Source organism: Heterodontus francisci, chromosome 8 (assembly GCF_036365525.1).
Source record: "Heterodontus francisci isolate sHetFra1 chromosome 8, sHetFra1.hap1, whole genome shotgun sequence".
In the NCBI taxonomy this organism is placed as follows: Eukaryota; Metazoa; Chordata; class Chondrichthyes; order Heterodontiformes; family Heterodontidae; genus Heterodontus; species Heterodontus francisci.
In genome coordinates, this window is record NC_090378.1 from 109,601,303 (window position 1) to 109,623,454 (window position 22,152).

At 43.0% G+C, this 22,152-nt stretch overlaps 1 protein-coding gene across 1 annotated transcript in view; it reads left to right on the forward strand.

The window, feature by feature from the left end:
- Window positions 1-15,861, forward strand: part of imp3 (IMP U3 small nucleolar ribonucleoprotein 3) — a 355,078-nt gene extending 339,217 nt beyond the window's left edge. Inside the window, exons 6-7 of the mRNA XM_068037927.1 lie at window positions 10,905-10,977; window positions 14,624-15,861. Of these exons, the coding sequence (XP_067894028.1) occupies window positions 10,905-10,977; window positions 14,624-14,650 (100 nt within the window). The 3' untranslated portion in view covers window positions 14,651-15,861. The remainder of the gene's footprint in view (window positions 1-10,904; window positions 10,978-14,623) is intronic.
- The last annotated feature ends 6,291 nt before the right edge of the window (window positions 15,862-22,152 follow it).

The window sequence follows — 22,152 nt, forward strand, 5'->3', positions numbered from 1 at the left end:
CAATATTTGATTCCCATGTGTTTCCTTCAACCTCCCGACTTTTTTCCCCTCTGTAACTATTTGTGTGTGTGTGCGCGCCTCTTGTACGAATGTGAGCGGGGATGGTCGTGTATTTTAGTAATTTTAACCAGCTTAGATTGATAAGGTTAATAAACTTACATCTTTCTTGTTTAAACTCAAGAAAACCTATCTAATTGGTTCATTTGTCATTATATTCGAGGAACAGTGGGCAAGAGCTCACTGAGATAGTAAGCTGTGCTAAAAGAATAAACCCGGTTACGAATATGCGAATTAGGAGCTGGAGTAGGCCACTCAGCCCCTTGATCCTGCTCCACCATTCAATAAGTTCATGGCTGAACTTATTACTCCACATTTCCATCTACCGCTGATAACCTTTCACCCCCTTGCTTATCAAGAATCTCTCTACCTCTGCCTTAAAAATATTCAAAGACTGCTTCCACCATCTTTTGAGGAAGAGAGACCCTCAGAGAAAAAATGTCCCCTCATCTCTGTCTTAAATGGATGACCCCTTATTTTTAAAGGGTTGTAGATTCTCTCACACGGGGAAACATCCTTTCCACATCCACCTGTCAACACCCCTCAGGATCTTATATGTTTCAATCAAGTCGCCTTAAACTCTTCTAGATTCCAGTGGATACAAGCCTAGCCTGTCCAACCTTTCCTCGTAAGACAGCCCGCCCATTCCAGGTATAAGTCTAATAAACCTTCTCTGAATCACCTCCAACACATTTACATCCTTCTTTAAATAAGGAATCCAATACTGTACACAGTACACCAGATGTGGTCTCGTCAACGCCCTGTATAGCTGAAGCATAATCTCCCTACTTTTGTTTTCAATTCCCCTCATGATAAACTATAACATTCTATTAGCTTTCCTAATTTTGTGCTGTACCTGCATACTAAACTTTTGTAACAAAAACAAGAAATGCTGGATTCACTCAGCAGGTCTGGCAGCATCTGTGGAAAGAGAAGCAGAGTTAACGTTTCAGGTCAGTGACCCTTCTTCGGAACTACTAAACTTTTGTGATTCATGCACTGGGACACCCAGGTCCTTCTGCATCTCAGAGCTCTGCAATCTTTCACCATTTAGACAATATGCTTTTTTTATTCTTCATGCCAAAATGCACAATTTCACATTTTCCCACATTATACTCCATTTGCCAGATTTTTGTCCACTCACATAACCTATCTAAATCCCTTTGTAGCCTCCTTATGTTGTGGTCAAGCCAGAGAAAAGGCGAGAAAGGAGCCTGAGACCCCTTCCTCACCCTGGTTGTAATAGAAATTTGGGAGCTCTAGTCCGACATTGGACCCACAGACAAACGAGAGATCAGAAGTAGGGAATCAAATTGATCCCATTCAAAAAAAAAAAGACTTCAATACAGGTTTTCTTGTGGTTTGCGTTGCTAGAATACCAACATGTTCGCATCCGAAGCCAGTACCTCCCCAAGCCAGGGTGAAATAACTTGGGATAAGTTAAAGGCACTATCTGTGGGAGAGTTGAGGAATATGGCTGAGCAGTGTGGGATCACTTTCCTTGCCAAAGCTAGGAAGTCCAAACTTGTGGCCAACCATTTTTCCTCAAATCTGAAGAGTCAGAGGCAGGGTTGGAATTAGATTTAGACAGGGTAACAGTAGCAAAAATACAATTCGAACAAAGGAAACTCGAATTGGAATGTCAGAGAGAAGAGAAAGAGATACAGGAGGGAGAGAGAGAGAACTATCCAGAAGGAGCGGGGGAAAGGGAGTTAAGGCGGCTTGAGTTAGCTAGGGGCCAGTATGGAGGCTGCGCTTAACCCAGGGCCATGTGCTGAGCTTTTAAAATTCTCCCAATTGATCCCAAAGTTCGATGAGGGAGATGTGGAAGCATTTTTTGTCACTTTTGAAAAGCTTGCAAGACAGTTAAAATGGCCGGCTGAGAGCTGGACACTCCTCCTACAAAGCAAGCTAACAGGAAAAGACCATGAGGTTTCTTCCCTGTGGCCAGATGAAAGTTCATCAAATTATGAACTGACTAAAAATGCTATCCTCGGGGCATATGAGCTAGTACTGGAAGCCTACCGCCAGAAATTCTGAACCCTCCGGAAACAAGCTGATCAAACTTTCCTGGAGTTTGAAAAGAGTAAGCAGCTGGCTTTTGACCAGTGGTTTAGGGCCCTTAAAGTTCAGGCCAAGTATGAAAACCTCAGAGAGGTGATTCTTCTCGAGGAATTTAAAAACACTCTCCCACTCTCTATAAAGAGAACAAAAAGTGCACAGAACGAGACAAGCCGCAGTTCTGGCTGATAAGCTTGCTCCCATTTACACGTCCTTGCCCCAAGGAAAAACCTTTCCTAGTCATCCCCCAGTGTCAAAAAGGACAAGAGGTGGGAGGTAATAGGAGTCCAAACAGTCCTGGGAGAGAAAAAAAAGTGGGACACTCGGGGGGCCCTCAAGCCAAGAAAGATGGTGCTGAAAGCAAGAGTGAGACCCGGAGCCTTGTGTGTTTCCATTGTAATAAGGCAGATCACCTCAGAGCTGACTGCTGGAAACTACAGGGAAAACCTGTCGGGTTAATCAGGCACACCTGCCCAGTGCAGGAGAAGGGCCCCTGATGGAAAGCACAGCAGAGCAAGCTGTGGCTTTAACTGCAACAGCAATAAGACCCAGAAAAAATACTGCTGTGGATGCAGGAAAATTTAATGAGATCCCTGAAGGCTATAAGGATTTTGTGTGCAAAGGGAAAGTAACCCCTCGAGTGGGGCAAGCAAGCCCATCGTCAAACTCAGGGATGCTGGGAAAAGGCATGACCTTTCCCCCAGAGAGTGCAGTGAATACCAGAATGATAGTGAATGGTATTGGAGGGCACTGCATGCCCGTACCTTTACATCAGGTGAACTTAAGAGTGCCACCTAGTTTTGGGACCGATGACCATAGGGATTGTCCCTAGTTTGCTTTTGGATGGGGTTGATCTGCTCCGAGGTAATGATCTGGAGGGGGCACAGGTGGTAGCTTCTCCAGGAGAACAAAGAGACAGGACAGTGGCAGGAGACTGTCCCCTGCATTTCCCCTGATTGTGTAGTGACTTGGGCCATGGCCAAACCAGCTTCCTCTGAGGAGACTGAACTGGCACTGCAGATAAATGACCATGCTGTCTGGTTGTCTGAAACCTTCTTTGGGGAGTTAGAGGACCCAGGGAAAGGGTTAAATGAATCTTCCCTACTTGATGCTCAGCAAGCCGACCCAGTATTAAGAAAGTTAGCACTGACTGGCCAAACTGAAATTGAAGCAGAGGGAGTCCCTGATTGCTACTATGTAAAGGATGAGGTGCTGATGAGATAAATGGAGTTCTCCTCACAGACCTGAGGACAAAGAGTGGACAGTGGTTCACCAGCTAGTCGTGCCACCGAGTACCAGAGAGAAATATTAAGAATGGCCCATGATTTGGTAAGGCTGTACATGTCAGTGTTCAAAAACCAAAGGTCACATCAGGCAGCAGTTTAATCGGCCAAAGCTATAAAGATATAGTGGAGTACTGTAAAACTTGCTGCAGGTGCCAGGTTGAAGGGAAGCCCCAATTTGCAGTGAAATCTGCACCCCTAATTCCTGGAGGACCCTCCAGCTGAGGGCTGGTGAATGGTGAGGGATCCTTGCCGAGAACAAAAGGGGACAGACAGGCACAGGTCTGGCAGATAGTTAGAGAGGAAGGGGATGAAAAGGACAAAGAGGACAGGTTAAAAGAGGTCCAGGAGGATTTCCAAATGAAACCCCCTGTTCGGTTTGCCAACCCGAAATGTTGGAAAAATTAGATCCTACATCCTCCTACATAAATGCAGACAACAGAAGCACTCCACCAGGGCTGCTAACAGCATTTTCAAGAAACTTGCAGAGACCAAGAAAGTCCCTAAAAGGGCAGAGAAACCGTGAAGGTGATACCTCACCTTATCAAAGTGCTGCAGGGAAGTGCAGTGGAGTCTGGGCAAACACCTGTGAGCAGGAATGTCCCAGAGGCTATGGGGGAGATTAACAAAGGGCCCCTCACCACAATTAGGAGAAAAGAGAAACAAAAATGCCCTTAAATGAGTAACCCTTGTATGACTCACCAGAGCACTGCAAGTGAGGTCAGAGCGGATCCATCCACTGCAGACTCCCAGGATCAGAGCTCAAGCCCAGAGCTAATTAAATCCAACTACCTCCCTTTAACCTCCAACAAGAACAAAGACTCAGAGGAAATTTCAAACACCTCACAGGGGTTTAAAACCAATTTATCACTTACTACTACCATAGGGAGAGAAATTAACAAGGTACTAAAACCTTAAGAGTTAGAGCCACATGTTGCCGAAACAACAGCTGAGGGGGTAAAGCTTGTGCACAAAGAAGAACTCGGCCTAGACAATTAAGGAAATTTGCAGACACCAAGTTCCCCCAAAAACCACATGTTTATTAAGATGCGCATCCCCAGCTTTTTGTAAACTGATACTAAAGAAACTTTGAATCCATTGGGCAACACCTAACCATCTCAGAACAACCTCAAGGGAAAAGGGCAGTTACTGCAGAGAAAAGACGAGCTACAACAACTTTTGTAAGATTTCTGAATGAATGAGAGAAATGCATGTGTTTTCCTATGTTTTCTCTTTTTAACTTATAATCAAATACTCCCCATTATTGCATTTCATTAGGCGTGGTATGGAGGTGAGACGGAAATCCCACATGCCAAATGGAAAACATTAATCTCGTCGTATGGAACGTTGCCTGAGAATTTTTACTGGACATTACAAATAACTTTTAAAAAGCAGAACAGAACAGCGAAAGATGGCCATGCACAATTTGCATATGAGAAGCTGAATGCAGACATTCTAGCTAGAACAATAAGGGTGCACTCTGATTCAATTACCTAGAGTGTTTTTTGTCAATAGTGGTCGTCAAAAGCCTCGACATCCATTGACTTTGAAAGAGCCAAACCTCCCCGCCCCTGCCACACCAAGTATGTTTGCACAGCTTGAGAGAAGAACTTCGAATTTCAAAAACCTTCCAGAAGCTTCTGTTTTCAAACAGTGGTGGTCACATGACATATCTGCCTGTGTAACTCTGAGTTTGTGAATTGCGCCTCAGAAAGAAGGAAGACAGTAACTGAACATCAAGGAAAGAACTTCATCTCTCTCCCCTGTCTCCCTCTCCAGCAAAGTCCCAGGGGAACCTCTGCTCCAACTAAGCTTCAAATCTACAGACTCTCACAGGCAACAACCAAGAGGACCAATAAAGCCTTTCTTCGACCTTGCGGAACCAGAAAAGCAAGCCCGAATTGTGCACGTGGCCCCAGCGAGGACTTTAACTTCAATTAAGGACACTGAAACTCAGTATTTGAATCCTATTTATTACAGACTTTCCTTCAACACCCGAATGTTTTTTCCCCTCTGTATCTATTTGTGTGTGTGTGTGTGTATGTGTGTGTCTCGTATGAATTTGAATGTGGATGTGTCGTGTATTTTAGTAATTTTAACTGGTTTAGAGTGATAAGGTGAATAAACTTGCATCTTATTTAGCTCAAGAAAACCTGCCTAATTTGTTCATTTGTAATTATATTCGAGGAACAGTGAGCAAGGGCACACTGAGGTAGTAAGCTAAATCACTTTGTTAAAAGAATAAACTCTGCTGCGGTCAAACCAGAGAAAGGGCAAACGAGGAGCCTGAGACCCCTTCCTTACCTGGTCGTAACACTGTCCAAGTTGAGTATGTTTGCACTGGATAAATAGAACACTTTCGACTTTAGACACCTGGTATAAGCATCAAGCACGGCCAGGTGAATTATGGTATGGTTTGAGAAAACCAAGCAAAGTGCAGAGCAGCCCGTTGTATACTGTGATTTTCCATTTTACACGCCCTCCGTCCTCTGGCCTTTCTAAGTGACATTGTCTGTTTGTGCCAGTTTCATGATGTGGGCCCATGAGCATTAGGTGCTGAATTGAAATGGTCCACACTCATTTCTTGTGGCATCCTTACAGCCAGTCCGCAGAAGAAGCTTCTATTTTGGAAGTCTGTGCTGGGTTTGAACCCAGGTCTCTGAGGTAAAGAGGATAGTATTTAATCACTCAGTCCCTGCTTTTCCTCCAAATCAGCACAATTTACTACCATGCTCAGCATACCCAATACCTGTATTTTGTGTGGCCCTCCAAACCCCACCCCAGTCGATTCTGGGGAAGGAGAGTCAGAAGCAATAGTTTCCAGGTTTACTGACTGTAGGCCATGGGCTCATATCCTAGCATTCCTTGACATTTGAACCAGTTTGTTTTATGTTTCAATGTCTGGTACAAGCTGCAGTTTCCCACAGCAAAACTTCCCTCTGGCTTCCTGACTATAGAAGGACTTATTGTCTTGAAGCTGAGCAGTAGTCAGTGGTTCACTAATTTACCCTTCCAGCTGAAGGAGGCTGCTTCGAGGCCAGAAACCATGTAGGAGATCGGATGTCGCACAAAAATTTGAAGCACGAACTTAACCCTCTTCCTGCCTCCCACTGCCAAACTTGCACTTTATGGATTGTAAAATTGTATGATCATTTGTGGTGTGTAGGACAAAAAATCAGGATGAATAATTCATGCCCAAAGTGAAATCCCAGCTTTGTTTTGTGACTCAGAGGATTGTGTGAAACTATAGGGGCCAGGCATGATCTAAATCTTGCCTCTCCAAGCTGTCAGATGATGGTTTCTTTGGGTAAAAATATTTCTTTTCACTATTTCCTACATTATAAGTGACTACACTTCAAAAGTATTTAATTGGCTTTAAAATGTTTTAAGATGTCCAGTGGTCGTGAAAAGCGCTATGTAAATGCAAGTCTGTCTGTCTAGTTACTGGTTGCTTTATATTGTGCTGCATATGTCACATTCAGTACTTACGTGAATGGGTTGTTAGCAGTAATTGTGTGAAAGATGCCTATATACTGCTGTCACTTGTTATACCCAAGCTGTTTGAATGGGTGATTCAATCACTTCTGGCAGTTAGTTACAAAATTAATGACCTATTCATTCTCACTACAGCAAAATGTCTCAGAACTCTTTACGATAAGGAGGAAGATAATGTGATGGACAACTGATGTGCAGGGAATGGAGATCTTAGGTTGGGGCAAGAAAAGCATTGCCTAAGAGGGGGTGATTCAAAGCAGGGAGGGCGGTCAGAACTGGGTAGAAAGTTCCACAATGTTGGTATGTAGAACTTGAATGAGCAGTTGGCAATGACGAAGGAAGAGGGTAGTGAGGAGAAAGCAGTGTTAGGTTGGAGAGTGTTCATATGGACATAAGGCAGGAAGATATCACTGAGGCATGATGCGGTGAGGCCATGGAGGGATTTCGAAACTGTAACCAGAATTTTGAACTGGCCATGTTGGAGTAGTCGATGCTACTGGAGCTGGGAGATGAGAGTGAGGATGTGGGTTGCAAAGTTGTCAATGAGTTGAAGCCTATGAAAGGTTGATGTTGGTGGCGAGCAATGAGGACACTAGAATTTCATCCTTGAGGTGGTGAAGGCATGCATGAACTTTGACTTTTGAGGGTGGGTTGAGGGAATAAAAGTTGATTTTAGCAGTGGTTTTGAAGCTTCAAAAGGGAATTCCAGAGAGTTGGTAGGCTGCAGGTTTGATGCTTCTATTCAGCTCCTTCTATTGGGTTATGTAGAGCAAATGGACACTGTGAAGAGGTCATGGCTTAATCTTGTGGAGTGAGTGGGGAGGGAAAATCAGCAACAGGTGTTGTCACCTCATTGCCTCCTAGAGGCTAGGGAAAGAGAGCATTGGCATAGCTGTAGAGAACAGCCTGCTAATTAGCCCTAATAGCTTCATACATGCATGAAATTAAAGGCGCTGGATTATTACATGGAAAGGAAGTATGTGCAGGGCTACAGGGAGAAGGCAGGGGAGTGGTACTAGGTAAAATGCTCCTTCGGAGAGCCAGCGCAGACACGACAGGTGGAATTGCCTCCTTCTGTGCTGTAACAATTCTGTTATTCAGTGTTTGGGGAGGGGGAGTGGGATGTTATGTCTTTAAAGGGTGGGTTTTCTCTGGAACAGAATAAAACATGAGTCCATATTAAATGTGATATGTACCAAACTGCTTACAGTATTTAAAATTTATTTTGCATGATAGTTGCAAAGTTGTTAAAGTATTTGGAAGGTCATTTGGAGATGATTTGTTTCCAAGACATTGCAGCAGCCCAGCATGAATGTGGTGATTGGGTCCCTGGGTAGGACACACCCACTGTTCTTGAATGTGACAAAAGCAGCAACCAAATTTTTAAGACATTATTCTGTGTTTTAGTTGGTCACTTGTGAATCTAATTACACCAGTGTGATGAACTTCATTGTAAAGGGAGTGTCCCCTCCTAGTGGTGGGAACTGAGTTCTACAGGCAGTAAGGTATTCACAGATAAAACCATTTCTCTACACACAATATGTTTGATTCATCTTACTCTGGCTTACTCTGGTTGGGCACCAGAACTGGAACATGCTTGATCTGACCCCTCGAAAAGGAAAGCACCTGATCCAGTGTGATAGGCGCAGGGAGACCAAATCGGGGGAGGGGGAGACGAAGAACTTGGTCCTTTATATTCCCCATTGGAAACAGTTAACCGTTGTTTGCTGGGGGTGGGTAGCTGCATAATACATTCGTCTATGGAAAATCAATAACTTGCTCATTACCATCCAGTACAATTTCTCTAGGTTGCCTGTGTGATTGGACACTTCTATTAAGATGCCAAATCTATACAGAAGAAAAATTGAATTAACCATTTTTTAAACAAAAAATTCTTGTGTAATGGAATGAAGTCTGTGTAATCCCCAAGAAAACAAGTGCTGCATTTCTATCTAGTATGATTTTCCTTTTGCAACCATTCCAGAATAGAGTTTAAGGCATAAATTCAGTCATCTACAGCCACCTGTACACTGCAGCTATGATGCCTACAAAAGCAAAATACTGCAGATGCTGGAAATCTGAAATAAAAACAGAAACTTCAAAAAATCTGTTCTTCTGATGAAAGGTCATCGACCTGAAACGTTAACTTTGTTTCTGTCTGCACAGATGCTGCCTGATCTGTTTTTATTTTATATTATATCTTCCCTGTTGTTCTCTGAGCTTTCAGAATGCTCTCTAACCAAATTTTACATAACTTAGAATCTTTTGTGTGTTTTCTGTATTCCAGTTCTTAATGTGTCTTGTCCTATCACTTGCAGTTTTCCACTTTGATATTATTTTGACAATGGACTTTAGCTCTTCACCTAGTTTTTTCAGTAATTAAAAACATTGGAAACATTAACAAATTGAACAAAACTTGTTTCCCAGTGTGACATATTGTAGTTAGAGGTAACTATCAATCCCGTGACATCCCATTACACACGTAGCATATATAAAGGTGCAGATATTGGTTCATAGAGGACTTAGTCTATTTATAGTAACTACCCTTCTGCTGTGAGCACACACTATGTTCTGCACTTTACAATGTGGCGGACGTAAACAGTGGCGGTCCCCCGTACAGACCACACCTCGCGGAGCTGCCGTGATATTCAGCGTGGTGGCTCGTGTAAATAGCCGGGGCGGACCACCCACCCTGATGACGTGGAGGGGGCGGACGGTCCGTCCCCGGCAATGGCATCAGCAGCCTTTGCGCAGGCGCTGACGCCATTGTTAAAGGGCTCTGAGTCTTTCCATTTAATTTCAATAGTTAAAGAAACAACTTTCAAAAAATTTTAAAAACATTTAAATTGCCCCTCTCCCATCCCCCGCCCCACCACTAACCATGCAATGCATTACTTGGCCTCTCCTCACCCACAAAACGTTTTCCCTGCCCACCTGACCTCCCCCCCCCCCCCCCACCCCACCAAGTACATAAGCTTTAAACTCTAACCCTTTCCACCATCCCCTAAACCAATGTGATTAGTTTGACCCTGCTACCCTCCCAACCCCCCACCCCACCCCCCACACTGAAAAACTTACCTGTCCCCCCCACCCCCCTTCCACCCCCAAACCAGTGTTACGCCTCGGTGCTACGGATGGGAATCGGAGGGCGCGGGTGTGCCTGTGGCGGGCCTCTGCCAGAGGCATTTTCCGGCTCCACCCCCTGCCATGACTCCCAACTTCGGGGAGGGGGTCTGTAAAATTCAGCCCTATGTGTTATGAGACAGCCATAATCATAACACTTGATGGCACATAAAGTGGAATAAATATAGCCTGTACATCGGAAAAGCTGTTTAAACTTTCACACTACTTGCCATGGTTTGGCTTTTGATTTCCGCTGTGAGCTGAACAATTCCAGTAAAAAGCTGCTGTTATTGAAAGGAATGTTTTCAATGGGTTCCCAAACAGTCAGCAGCTGAAGAAGGAGTTTCTCCATCACTATAAGAACCCTGGTAATGAAAATGAAGTTCAGCAGCAGAGAAAAGTGCCAGCCAGACTAATGCTTGCTTGCCTCAGGTTTTCTCTGCCCTCAGTCGTTTTTGGGTGTGGTCAGAGCATAACTGGCACCTTAGCCCCCCAGAATGGTAGGTAGAAACAGGCGAAGTACTGCATATGTCAGCAAGCTCCTTACACAAAGGCTGGCACATGCACTGCTTATAATCATTTTAAATTTGAATTTGGCCTGTCTCAGACTAGGAGGAGTCAAGTTGCTTCAAAGGCAGTTTTATTATGAGAAGGGCATAAGCAGTGGGTGGATCAGTTTGTGGGAGAAACTGTTTGTTTTGTCCCTTCTGTTGGTAAAAGTGCCTGACAGCACAAACATGGCATTGTGTGGAGCAGTGTAAAACTGGAAATACTGGTTATAGTGTGTAAAAGACTGTTCATTTATCAGCCTTAGTACAAGGTAGTCCAAATACGTTTTGAATATCTGTGTTAATTAACATGGTCATTTTTGTACCAAACCTACAGGAATACGGAAGACTATGTAACCTGGGTGGACTCCTCAAAAATCAAACAGCATGTAATGGAGTACAATGAAGAGGTAAGAATTATATTCTAAACAACTTGCTCGAAAATCTTTTGCATGCTTTTTTTTGTGATTGACTTGTGCCTTTAATTCGATGGGGCGGGGGGCGGGGGAGGATTTGCCCAAGGTGTTCTTTTGGTGGATTTTAGTTTTCTCCTTTAGCCTGACAATTGAAGCTAACGCACTTCAGAATTTGAAATAAAAAAGAAAATGTTGGAAATACTCAGCACGTCAGGCAACATCTGTGGAGGGAGAAGTAGAGTTAATGTTGAATTTCAGAATCTATTGTGCACTATGTCACAAGTCACTCCAATACTATAATTTATTCTTAACTACCAGTTTAAGTCTGATTCTTTGGCTGGAGCTTGACACTTGTCCTGCCAGATGGAAATGATGACTTGGTCAGGGTGATGTAGAAAGGGGCACAGTGCCTAGAAGCAGTGCTTGCTTTGGAACTTGGTCATATAGACCAGGGAGGTGTCATGGTGAAACAGTGTTCCATGTTTACTTAACTGGTCAAGGAATGCAGTGATGGAGACACTAATTTGGCTTCTTTGGCCCCAGCTGAAAGTGGGGTCTGTGTGTGATTGTTGGACGAAGACAGAACACAGAGGTCAGACGGCAGTACGTGGGAGAGTCTGGACAAACCGCTGACTCTGGACAAGCTGATAAAGGCTGTCAGGTTCTACGAGACGAATAAAACTTCCGAAAGCAACAGCTTACCAGCCGGGTTGTATTCAATTCTGTGGGACTGGATCAGCCGAGTCCTCTGGAAGTTTAGGAGAGTATGCTTCCATCAGGCAACATATAAGAATCCATGAAGAAAAGCATCATCGCCCTCATCTCCAAACAGAAGGGGGAAAAAGAGGAAATCAGAAATTGGCAGCCCATTTCACTGCTTAACGTGGATGACAAAATTCTGTCCAAGATCATAGCCAATTGGGTCAAGTCTGCTCTGGAGTTGGTGATCCACCCTAATCAGACCTGCACTGTACCTGGCAGGAAGTTCTCTAGCTACTCAGGGATGTGATCGCCTATGTGCAGGAAGGAGGGGTAGACACCTGCCTCATTAGCTTGGACCAGGAGAAGGCCTTTGACTGAATATCATGCACCTACATGATGGACGTGCTCTGCAAAATGGGTTTGGGGGAGGGTATCTGTAATGGGATCCAACTGCTCTGCACAAACATCAGTAGTTCTGTTTCAATCAAAGCATTCTGATCAAATCTGGAGTCTGGCAAAGCTGTCCTCTCTCCCCTGTCTTGTTCGTGTGCTGTATCGAACCTTTTGCTGAGTCCATCAGGAAGGATGCGGGCATAAGACGGGTGACAGTCAGGTCAAAGCCTTCCTGTACATGGACGACGTTGCTGTCTTCTGTTCGGATCCACTGTCAGCTTGCAGCCTGATGAGCATCTGCAACCAGTTCGAATTAGCTTCAGGAACCAAAGTAAATAGTGGAAAGAGCAAGGCCGTGTTCTTTGGGAACTAAGCCAACCAATCCTTTGTCCCCTTCATCAGGTCAGACGACCTGAAGGTGCTGGGGATATGGTTTGGTGGGGCCAGGGCATGCGGCAAAAACTGGGAGGAGCGTAAAGCCAAGGTGAAACAGAAACTGGGCATGTGGGAGCAGCGCTTCCTCTCCATTGCAGGTAAGAGCATGGTCATCAGGTTTGAGGTGCTTTTGATGGTGCTGCACATGGCGCAGGTCTGGCCCATACCCCACTCATTTGCTGCGGTGGTCACCCATGCCATCTTCCACTTTATCTGAAGATCAAAGATGGACTGTGTCCCTGGGGAAATGATGTACAAATCTCCAGATAAAGGGGAGAAAAAACATACTCAACGTTGCCCTCATCCTGGTGGCCACCTTTGTTTGCAGCCGCGTCAAGCTGTGTGCAGACCGTCAGTACGCAAACGTCAAGTGTCACTACATGCTGAGGTTCTATCTGTCCTCAGTGTGATGAAGGATGGGTCTGACCATGTTGCCACAGAATGCTCCATTTATTTGGACCTTGCTGTGGAAAAGTGTAGAACAATACCTTTGACTGCAAGTCCATCAGGAAATGGTCCACATGTGACGTCCTCAAGACCCTGCAGGAAATGATGGATCCTGTCAGATGTTTCCCACTGAAGGCTATCCTTGAGGCAACCTCAGTGGGGAAGAGACTGTCGCCCACCTCCTTCTGGGATGTTCCTTTGCAAAGCGATGCAGTGGTTTTTGTTGAGGTTCATCCCGAGCAGATCTGTAACGCTGTGCTCTACAGCTGTTCCCAGAGACGCGCACCGAGCCAGACATAACTGCTGCTGAAGGACCATGAACTCGAAGAAAGATGCTGTTTGGTCTGCCCTAAACTACTCGTTCTTCCAGTGCAAAGAGCTGTCTATGACCGAGTGTTGCAGACTAGCAACATTCCAAGGTCCAGGACTAAGTGCTGAGGGATGCGGTAAAGGTTGGGGCAGCTGCGGCAAAGGCTCAATGGGGAAAGGCCACTGTCGAAGGGCACCAAGGGGCTGGAACCCGTGTAAAACCCTTCAGGCTGTATGTTTGATATGAGATGTACAATTGTCAATATAACCTGTAATTGAGGTATCTCACTACATTTAGAGTGCCACATACTGTAATGAAAGAAATTGAACTGTATTGCACTTCATACAGTGCCAAATTTGAACTGTTATGCAATGTACTTTTACAATTTTATGAATAAAGTATATTTTTGGAAAAAGAAAAATGAAGACAGAATATGGCAAAACTATGATGCTGTCTGGAGTTGAATAGCCAGCCAACTCTTAATTCAATGGTAGCACTCTTCTCTGAGTCAAAGGTTCCAGCCCCACACCAGGACTTGAGCACATAATCAAGCCTGAAACGCCAGTGCTATTTTGAAGGAGCACTGCACTGTCTTGAGATGTGTGTTGAATAAGATGTTAAACTGAAATCCGATCCACCTTTTTGAATTGAACATAAAAGATTTTCTGGCAGTATTTAAAGAGGAGCAGGGAGTTCTCATGGGGTCTTGGCTAACATTCCTTCCTCAACTAATTTCACCAAAACAAATTAACCTGTCATTTATCTCATTTGCTGTGTGTGAGACTGTGCTGTGAGCATATTGGTGGCCACATATTTGCTTACATAACAACATTGACAGCACGTCAGACAGTAATTAATTGGCAGTTTGGGCATCTGAGGCCATGATATGCATTATATAAACGCTGATACTTTCTTTAATAAAGCCTGGGACTGAAACCAACTCAAGGTAAAACAAAAAGGGCCATTGTTGGAAATTGCATTGATAAAGCCTTCAATCCAAGGCACTTCACAAAGGTGTCAATAAATGGATACCGAGCAAAACATAGATTTTAGGAGGGGTGACCAAAAGCTTGGTCAAAGGGGAGGATTAAGAAGTGGAGGGAGCTGGTGAAAAGTTAGCATTATGGGGGACTGTTTTTGAACTTGTGTTTCTGATGAAGGGACACACTGAAAATATTAACCTGGCCACCTGTGCAGTTCCAGCATTGTCTCTTTTTATGTATAATGAAATTTTCAAAAAAGTTTTACATGTTTTTAAATTAATCTGAAATATCTTTGAAATGTACATTTGTTGATTGGTGTAACAGGCTAGAAGATGTGCATTAATTTTCCTTTTTGTTTTCTCTTCCCCAGAGAGATGACTTTGACCTGGTTGTCTAGTTCCATGTCTTTGTGCTGACTGCCCTATACATTACTTCATTTAAGTAAAGTTGAATATCGCCTTTGGTGGCCTCTGCTGACTGCAATCACCACTGCTGAAACACCTTAACTTCAGACTATATCTCAAGGCTGTATGATGGAGCTGAGAATTATCGATTTATGAACTCTTGATTGGTTATAATCAGCCTAAAACAAATGCCTATTTTATCTCCACCCTTATACTTTTGATATTGTAATATATTTTATAAAGCCTTCTAATTTCCCAACTTACACTCTCACTAAGTGGTTACAATAAGTCATTTTACCATTTTGACATAATTTGTATCAAATCAAATTTATATGCTCGGCATTGAATGGATCCTGGGAAGTGATGATCCAGTGTATAGTCTTATAATTGCCTGCACTATTATCACAGTTTTACTAAATTGATAGGAATACAACTAGACTTCAGTTTATGTAAACTGTCTCTTTAAACCCACCATAACCTGTACACGGATCTGATTCTGAAACAACTACTCCCTGACGGCATGTTCACTGTGTCAATGCAGTCCCATCATTGATCTATTATGGTTCTGAACATTGTTTGAAGTAAACTGCACTCTCCATCTCTGTCTCCCTGATCAGTCCAAACATACGCTTGTATTAAAGAAAGCACCAGAAGCCCAGATTTATTTGTGATGAAGCAGAGAATTCTATTTGAAGTCATGGCACCCTCTCTGCTCGATCAGCTGATAAGTCTAAGTGAGGAGATGTGAACATTAACCTTGTCCCACAGGGTTTGCAACAGGTGAATTCTGCAAATTCAGAACCGAATCAAAGTAGCCCCCTGTTCTCTTTGACCCTGAGGATATAAAAAGCATTCCAGCCCCTAAATTTGAATTTATATCAGAAGATTCTTTAGAAGAAAAGATTAATTTTACTTTAAACACAGTTCCCAGATTCCTGGTTAAGCATTGTTCTCTTTGGGGGGAATGAAACGTCAGTGGATTCCAAATGTTGATACCACTGAAATGTTGTTGTCCTAATATTGGATTTTTGTAAAAGATAATGGATTAACTAGTCTAACCTCCTTTTTGAGAAAGTCTGTATGGTGTTTCAGCTTTACAAGCATTTGTTATCCCTGGTTTAGCAAAGGGTAACATCATCTTCTGTTGGTGTTCCTCAATTTAAAAAAAATTTCTACAAATAAATCCAAACTCTTTGATATTTTCCATTCTGACTGGTTTTCTTTTGTGAACAAAAGGTTTCTTTGTAGTAAAGACAGGCTTCGGGTTGTCGTTAAGGATCGTAATTTTTAAAAAAATTACTGGGCTGTTGAATAAGAGGGAGCATTTATAGGGTGCTAGTTGCAACTTTTAATAGAAAGATCCCTGTTTGCTAACCATCGGAGCTAATATGCAGATGTGCCAAAATTAAAATAGGATCATAAAATAGTGAGGATTAGGTTTGTTAACCATGGCAGCAGATTCTAATCTTCACTAACTCAAGTGACCAATTCATTGAAGTTTTGCACTTATGTGATAAGGAGGGAATAATAACCGACATTTTGTTTGTACTAGGGAGAGAAATCCAGGTGTCAAGACAACTTTTAAAACACCGCTAATCATAATCTTCAGACCCTTGTGCATATGTGGGGGTCAAGCCACAAGGGTCAACATATATAATTAAGAGAAACAGTAAAATGAGCCTGCCATTGTTTGTTGTAGAGCTGGAATTAACTTTTGACATGGCTCTATAATCTACTGGAATGTGTTGGAAGTTAATTTTTGGAAAAAGTAATTGAATTAACTGTAGGGATTTTCTTCAATATATGCACATTTTTAAAAAATGTTTAGATTTCTGCTGAAGCTTTACTTCTTCAATTCAGGTTTAACCTTAAATTGAATGCCTGGCTGAGCACTTTCAACTTGCTGACGCATTGAAGAGCGTAAAAGAGATGAGGTAAATTAAAAAGAGGTGATTGGGTGAGGCCAAGCTTGCTTTTCAGAAGCCTGAAGATTGTTGCAGGAAGTGAAGGCTGAGGAAGTAATCTATTCCAATTTTTGAAGTAAGCAACCACTTGACGTTAATTGCATTTTAAAGTAAAAATAAAAGATCCATGTAGATTTGGGATTTATTTTGAAGATTAGGCATTTACAAAATTTTGCTCAATCAATAAATTTTAGGGAATGTTTCACTCCCTGTTTATACATGGAAGTGTTGCAGATGAATGTTTACAACTACAGAATTTGCAGTCTTTTTTTGTAATGTCCTGAATATTTTTCCTTACATACCTTCAACCTGCAAATGTCACTCAACTTTGAGAATTGGAGAAGACTATCTGGAGCCAGTCAGATGAACTACAATGGGTTTTTTTCCACAATCATGTACATTCTTGTCTTTCTCTGATCTAAATCAAGTGGTTAGTGAGCACCCTGATAACCAATTGAGTAAATTCACTGCCCAGTGCTGTACTAAGCACAACAGACCAGGTAGTCTCCAAGTTTGATCCTAGACAAGTTGAGTTATCAGATCTTAGGGCTGTTATAGATATTCTCAATGTCCTTAGGTTGGTGAGGGATGAGGTTAGAGAGTAGAGGAGAATTCCCTCACTTGGGATGCTGCCGGGGTTCCTGTACCAGATTATCTTCCATTGGCAACTATTATGTGAATTTTGCTTGAACTCAGGATCACGCAGCTGCAATACACTCCCCTTTCCCATTCCCAATGGTGGAAAATCCTTCTCAACACTGTTTGGACTCATATGAAGATTGCCAGTTACGCAAGGTATGAGCTGCCAGCGTCCATGGAGCCGTAACACAGCCTGAATTCCTGGTTTGGGTGGCAGAAAATTAAGTTGATAATTATATTGTTATGTTTCTAATATGTTTTTTTGATTGTTCAGGCGAAAACAGTAATTACCTTGTCATGAAGACCCCACCTGCCACGAATGGGGCATATTAATTTCATCATATAAACATTAATTTTAAACTCTTTCTGGACTGAAGAGATGAATTGTTTAAAGAAATCAACAGTGGCTGGAAAAATTTGCAGTCTAAGAGACAGTTGCCTAGGAAAAGACAATGGAACTGCTCCCTGATCCAGTTAACCCAAATAGATTTTGATCACCAGACACTGAAGGTGGACCAAGCCAGTATTCCAACTTGGAGGTTTGAATTGTGTTCACAGGACAGTTTGAAGTCAGAGACTGCTTTGAAGACAACTGAGAAGGAAGATCTCTCTTCCTGGTGCTCTCTCACGAATTTCCAGATCCACTGAAGTCACTTAAACCTCAAGAGAGAAGCCTTCTACATCGAAACAAGTTTGAAAGCATGCACTGTGCCCCAACGAAATGGCAAGATTTAACTGCAATTAAAAACTCTACATTGAACTCAAAGGACAGTAAATGACCTCCAGCTACAGCTTCAAACCTTTCCCCTGAATTCTTGCTCCTTTTCTGTCTCTATCTGCGTGTGTTTTTATCATGTATGCATGCTAGCATAGTCGCATAATCATAGTCGTTATAACCGAATTAGTTTTTTAAGGTTAATAAACTTACACCTTTCTTGTTTAAATCTAAGAAAACTTGTCTGGTTGATTTCTCTGCCTTACAATTGGAGAGCGGTGAACAGGATTCACTGAGGGGGAGCTAAAAACAGTGTTTTAAAAATTAAACCCTGTTACGGTCAAACCAGGAAAAGGCTGAGCGGGAACCCCTGGACCCCTTTCTCATCTGGTCATAACCCCCATTATGGTAATGATAGTCGGTGCACATAAGTGAGCTATTTTTCTAGGTACAGTAGTAGCACTGTCACCTTTGAGACAGAAGGTTGTGGGTTCAAGCTCCAGTCACTTGTGCACATAATCCAGTTTAACACTCCAGTACAGTACTCAGGGAGTGCTGCATTGTCTTTTGGATGAGATGTTAAACCAAGGCAGGCCTTTCAGGTGGATGTAAAACATTTGTAGCACTATTTGAAGAAGAGCAGTGGAGTTCTCCTGGTGTCCTGGCCAATATTTATCCCTCAACATAAATCACTAAAACAGCTTATCTGGTCATTTATCTCATTGCTGTTTGTGGGATCTTGCTGAGTGCCGTGTTTCCAACATTACAACAGTGAGCACACCTCATTGGCTGTGAAGTGCCTTGGGATATCTTGAAGTTGTGAAAATCGATGTGCAATATTTCTCAACTTTGAAACAATGAGTTAGTGTAGCAAACTGCAGTGAGTCCTGATTTCAACACATTAAGAATTTGGAAGGAGAGCAAACAATGTGTAGAATGATGGTTAAAAGGTTGAGAAGAGTGCATGTGATAAATCACTCAGTCCAGGAGTGTGAAAGGGTATTAGAAGACTCTTGCCAGATAAGAGAGCAATATTAAAGTCTTGGAGGGCGTTAGGCATCAGAGAGTGTTGAGAAAAAGCAAAATGTCTGATCTGAAAGAGGAAAGCGAGCTTCTTGAAGGCAGATTTAGCAATGGAAGTGATTATGGCAGTTTAGTTTGCGGTCAAAAGAAATAGGGAAAAAAGTAGAAAAATGTGGAGCCAAGTAAGATTACATCTAAGCGAAACATAAAGAAATTATGTCTTTCAAGAATTGGAAGAGCAAGACCTCGATTGTCTCCAGAAAAGCACGGAGAAGATCAAGATGTAGGCATTCAGCTATTGCACTGCAAGAGGAATAGAATGACGTGCTTTGAGGATGTGCAGTCTGAAGGAAGTTGATAAATTTCAAGTGGAATCATCAGCAAACAAATGGATACAGTTGGATTATAGTGGAAAGATGTAATTGATATGAAGAAACAGAGTGAAAAGATGAGGCCCTGAGGAGCTCTAGAATTATTGAAAAAGGGTCAGAGAATGAGCCACAAGCTGCAGCATGGGTAGGGCCATTTGATGTGTACTTCTAAACCTTATGGCATCCTAGCATGAATAACATATAATGGTAAGTTATTTACGAGCGCACAGTATCAGGCCTGGTCAAAGACAATGGCAAATGCTTCATCAAAGTTTTCAAGAGTACATGGGTAGGAAGGTCACTGGTGGAATAACAGGTGACCATGGATTAGGCCAGGATTTTCAAGGTGAGGGATAATTAAGAGCTTCCTTAACTTTATAAAGTACCAGTATAACAGTAGCTTAGAAGTTTGAAGAGCAAGAGGGACCACATTACTTGGGGACAGAGCAAATTTTCATTGAGAAGTAAAAGTGGACTGAGATCAAAATAGTAGTAATATTTTGAAGAGGTGCATTTAGAAGCGCAAACGCTGAGGAAAATGGGATGGATACCATCAAGACCAGAGATGGAACTGGGAGTCTAGAAAAAAGAGCTTACAATTATAGAATCATATAATGGCTACAGCACAAGGCCACACGTCCGTGTCGGCTGTGTGGAAGAGCAACTCACCTAGTCCCACTCCCCCACCTTTAGCCCTGCAATTGTTTTCAGATAATTGTCCAGTTCTCTTTTGAAAGCAATGATTGAATCTGCCTCTACCACACTCTTCTTCTTTCTTCTTTCTTTTGGGCCTCCTTATCTCGAGAGACAATGGATACGTGAGAGTGACCTCTCCATGGCGCATGCCTGGGCAAGTTTATGGAGGTTGAGAGTTGCCCAGTCGTCAAAACCCCCCTCTCAGCCTTTCTGGTGGGGTCCAAAGGAGTGCAGGGCACGACATTTGGCACCAGTATGGCTGCAGGAACTGCTGGAAACATGCCAAAGGTGACACATGACCACCTACGGGGTTCCGCTCCGGATTATCTGTTAGGGTTTACTCCCTTAGCCTTGGTCTCTCCCGAGATGCCCACAAGGCAGTGGGGTTGTTGGGGCTTGCTGCGTAAAAAACAGTTTTTCCTTATGTCGCCTTTGCTTCTTTTGCCAATCACCTTAAATCTCTGCCCTTTGGTTCTCGATCCTTCTGCCAGTGGGAACAATTTCTCCCTATCTACTCTGTCCAGACCACTCATGATTTTGAACAGCTCTATGAAATCTTCTCTTATTCTTCTCTTCTCCTAGGAGAGCAGCTCCAGCTTCTCTACCCTATCCACGTAACTGAAGTTCCTCATTCATGGAACCATTCTCATGAATCTTTTCTGCACCCTCTCTAATGCCTTCACATTCTTGCTAAAGTGTGGTGCCCAGAATTGGACACAATATTCCAGTGAGGCTTAACCAATGTTTTATAAAGATTCATCCCAATTTCTTTGCTTTTGTACTCTATACCCCTATTTATAAAGCCCAGTATCCCATATGCTTTGTTAACCGCTTTCTCAACTTGCCCTGCCACCTTCAATGATTTGTGCACACAGACTCCCAGGTCCTTCTGCTCCTGCTCCTCCTTTAGAGTTGTACCTTTTATTTTATATTGTGTCTCCTCGTTCTTCCTACCAAAATGAATAACCACTCTTCTCTGCATTACATTTCATCTGCCACTTGTCTACCCATTCCACCAGCCTGCCGATGTCCTCTTGAAGTTTATCACCATCCTCCTCACAGTTCACAATACTTCCAAGTTTTGTGTTATCTGCATGTTTGAAATTGTGCCCTGTACACGCAGGTCGAGGTCATTAATATATGTCAGGAAAAGCAGGGTTCTTAACCACTGACCCCTGAGGAACCTCACTGTATATTTTTCTCCCGTCCAAAAAACAACAATTCACCACTATTCTCTGTTTCCAGTCACTCAGCCAATTTTGTATCCATGCTGCTAATGTCCTTTTATTCCATAGGCTCTAACTTTGCCGATAAACCTGTTGTGTGGCACTTTATCAAATGCCTTTTGGGAATTCATGTATACCACATCAACTTCATTACCCTCATCAACCCTCTCTGTTACCTCATCTGAGACTTAAGCAAGTTCGTTAAACATGATTTGTCCTTAACAAATCCGCACTGGTTTTCCTTATTTAATCCACATTTGTCCAAGTGACTTAATTTTTGTCCCCATTTTAAAATTTGTTTTATGGGCTGTGAGCATCGCTGGCAAGGCCAGCATTTTTTACCCATCCCTATTTGCCCTGAAGGAGGTGGTGGTGAGCTGCATTCTTGAACTGCTGCTGTCCATCTGGGGCGGGTACACCCACAGTACTGTTGGCGAGGGAGCTCCAGGATTTTGATCCAGTGACAGTGAAGAAACAGCAATATATATCCAAGTCAAGATGATGTGTGGCTTGGAGGGGAATTTGCAGATGTTGGCGTTTTCATGTGTCTGCTGCCCTTGTCCTTCTCAGTGAAAGAGGTCATGGGTTTGGAAGGTTCTGTCGAAGGAGGCATGGTGACTTGTTACAGTGCATCTTGTATATGGTACACACTGCTGCTGCTGTGTGTTGGTGGTGGAGGGAGTGAATGTTTAAGGTAGTTGACGGGTTGCTGATTAAGCGGGCTGCTTTGTCCTGGATGGTATCGAGCTTCTTGAGTGTTGTTGGAGCCGCACTCATCTAGGCAATGATGGTTTCTAAAAGTTTTTCCACCACTGTGGTTAAACTGTCAGGCCTGTAATTGCTGGGCTCATCCTTACACCC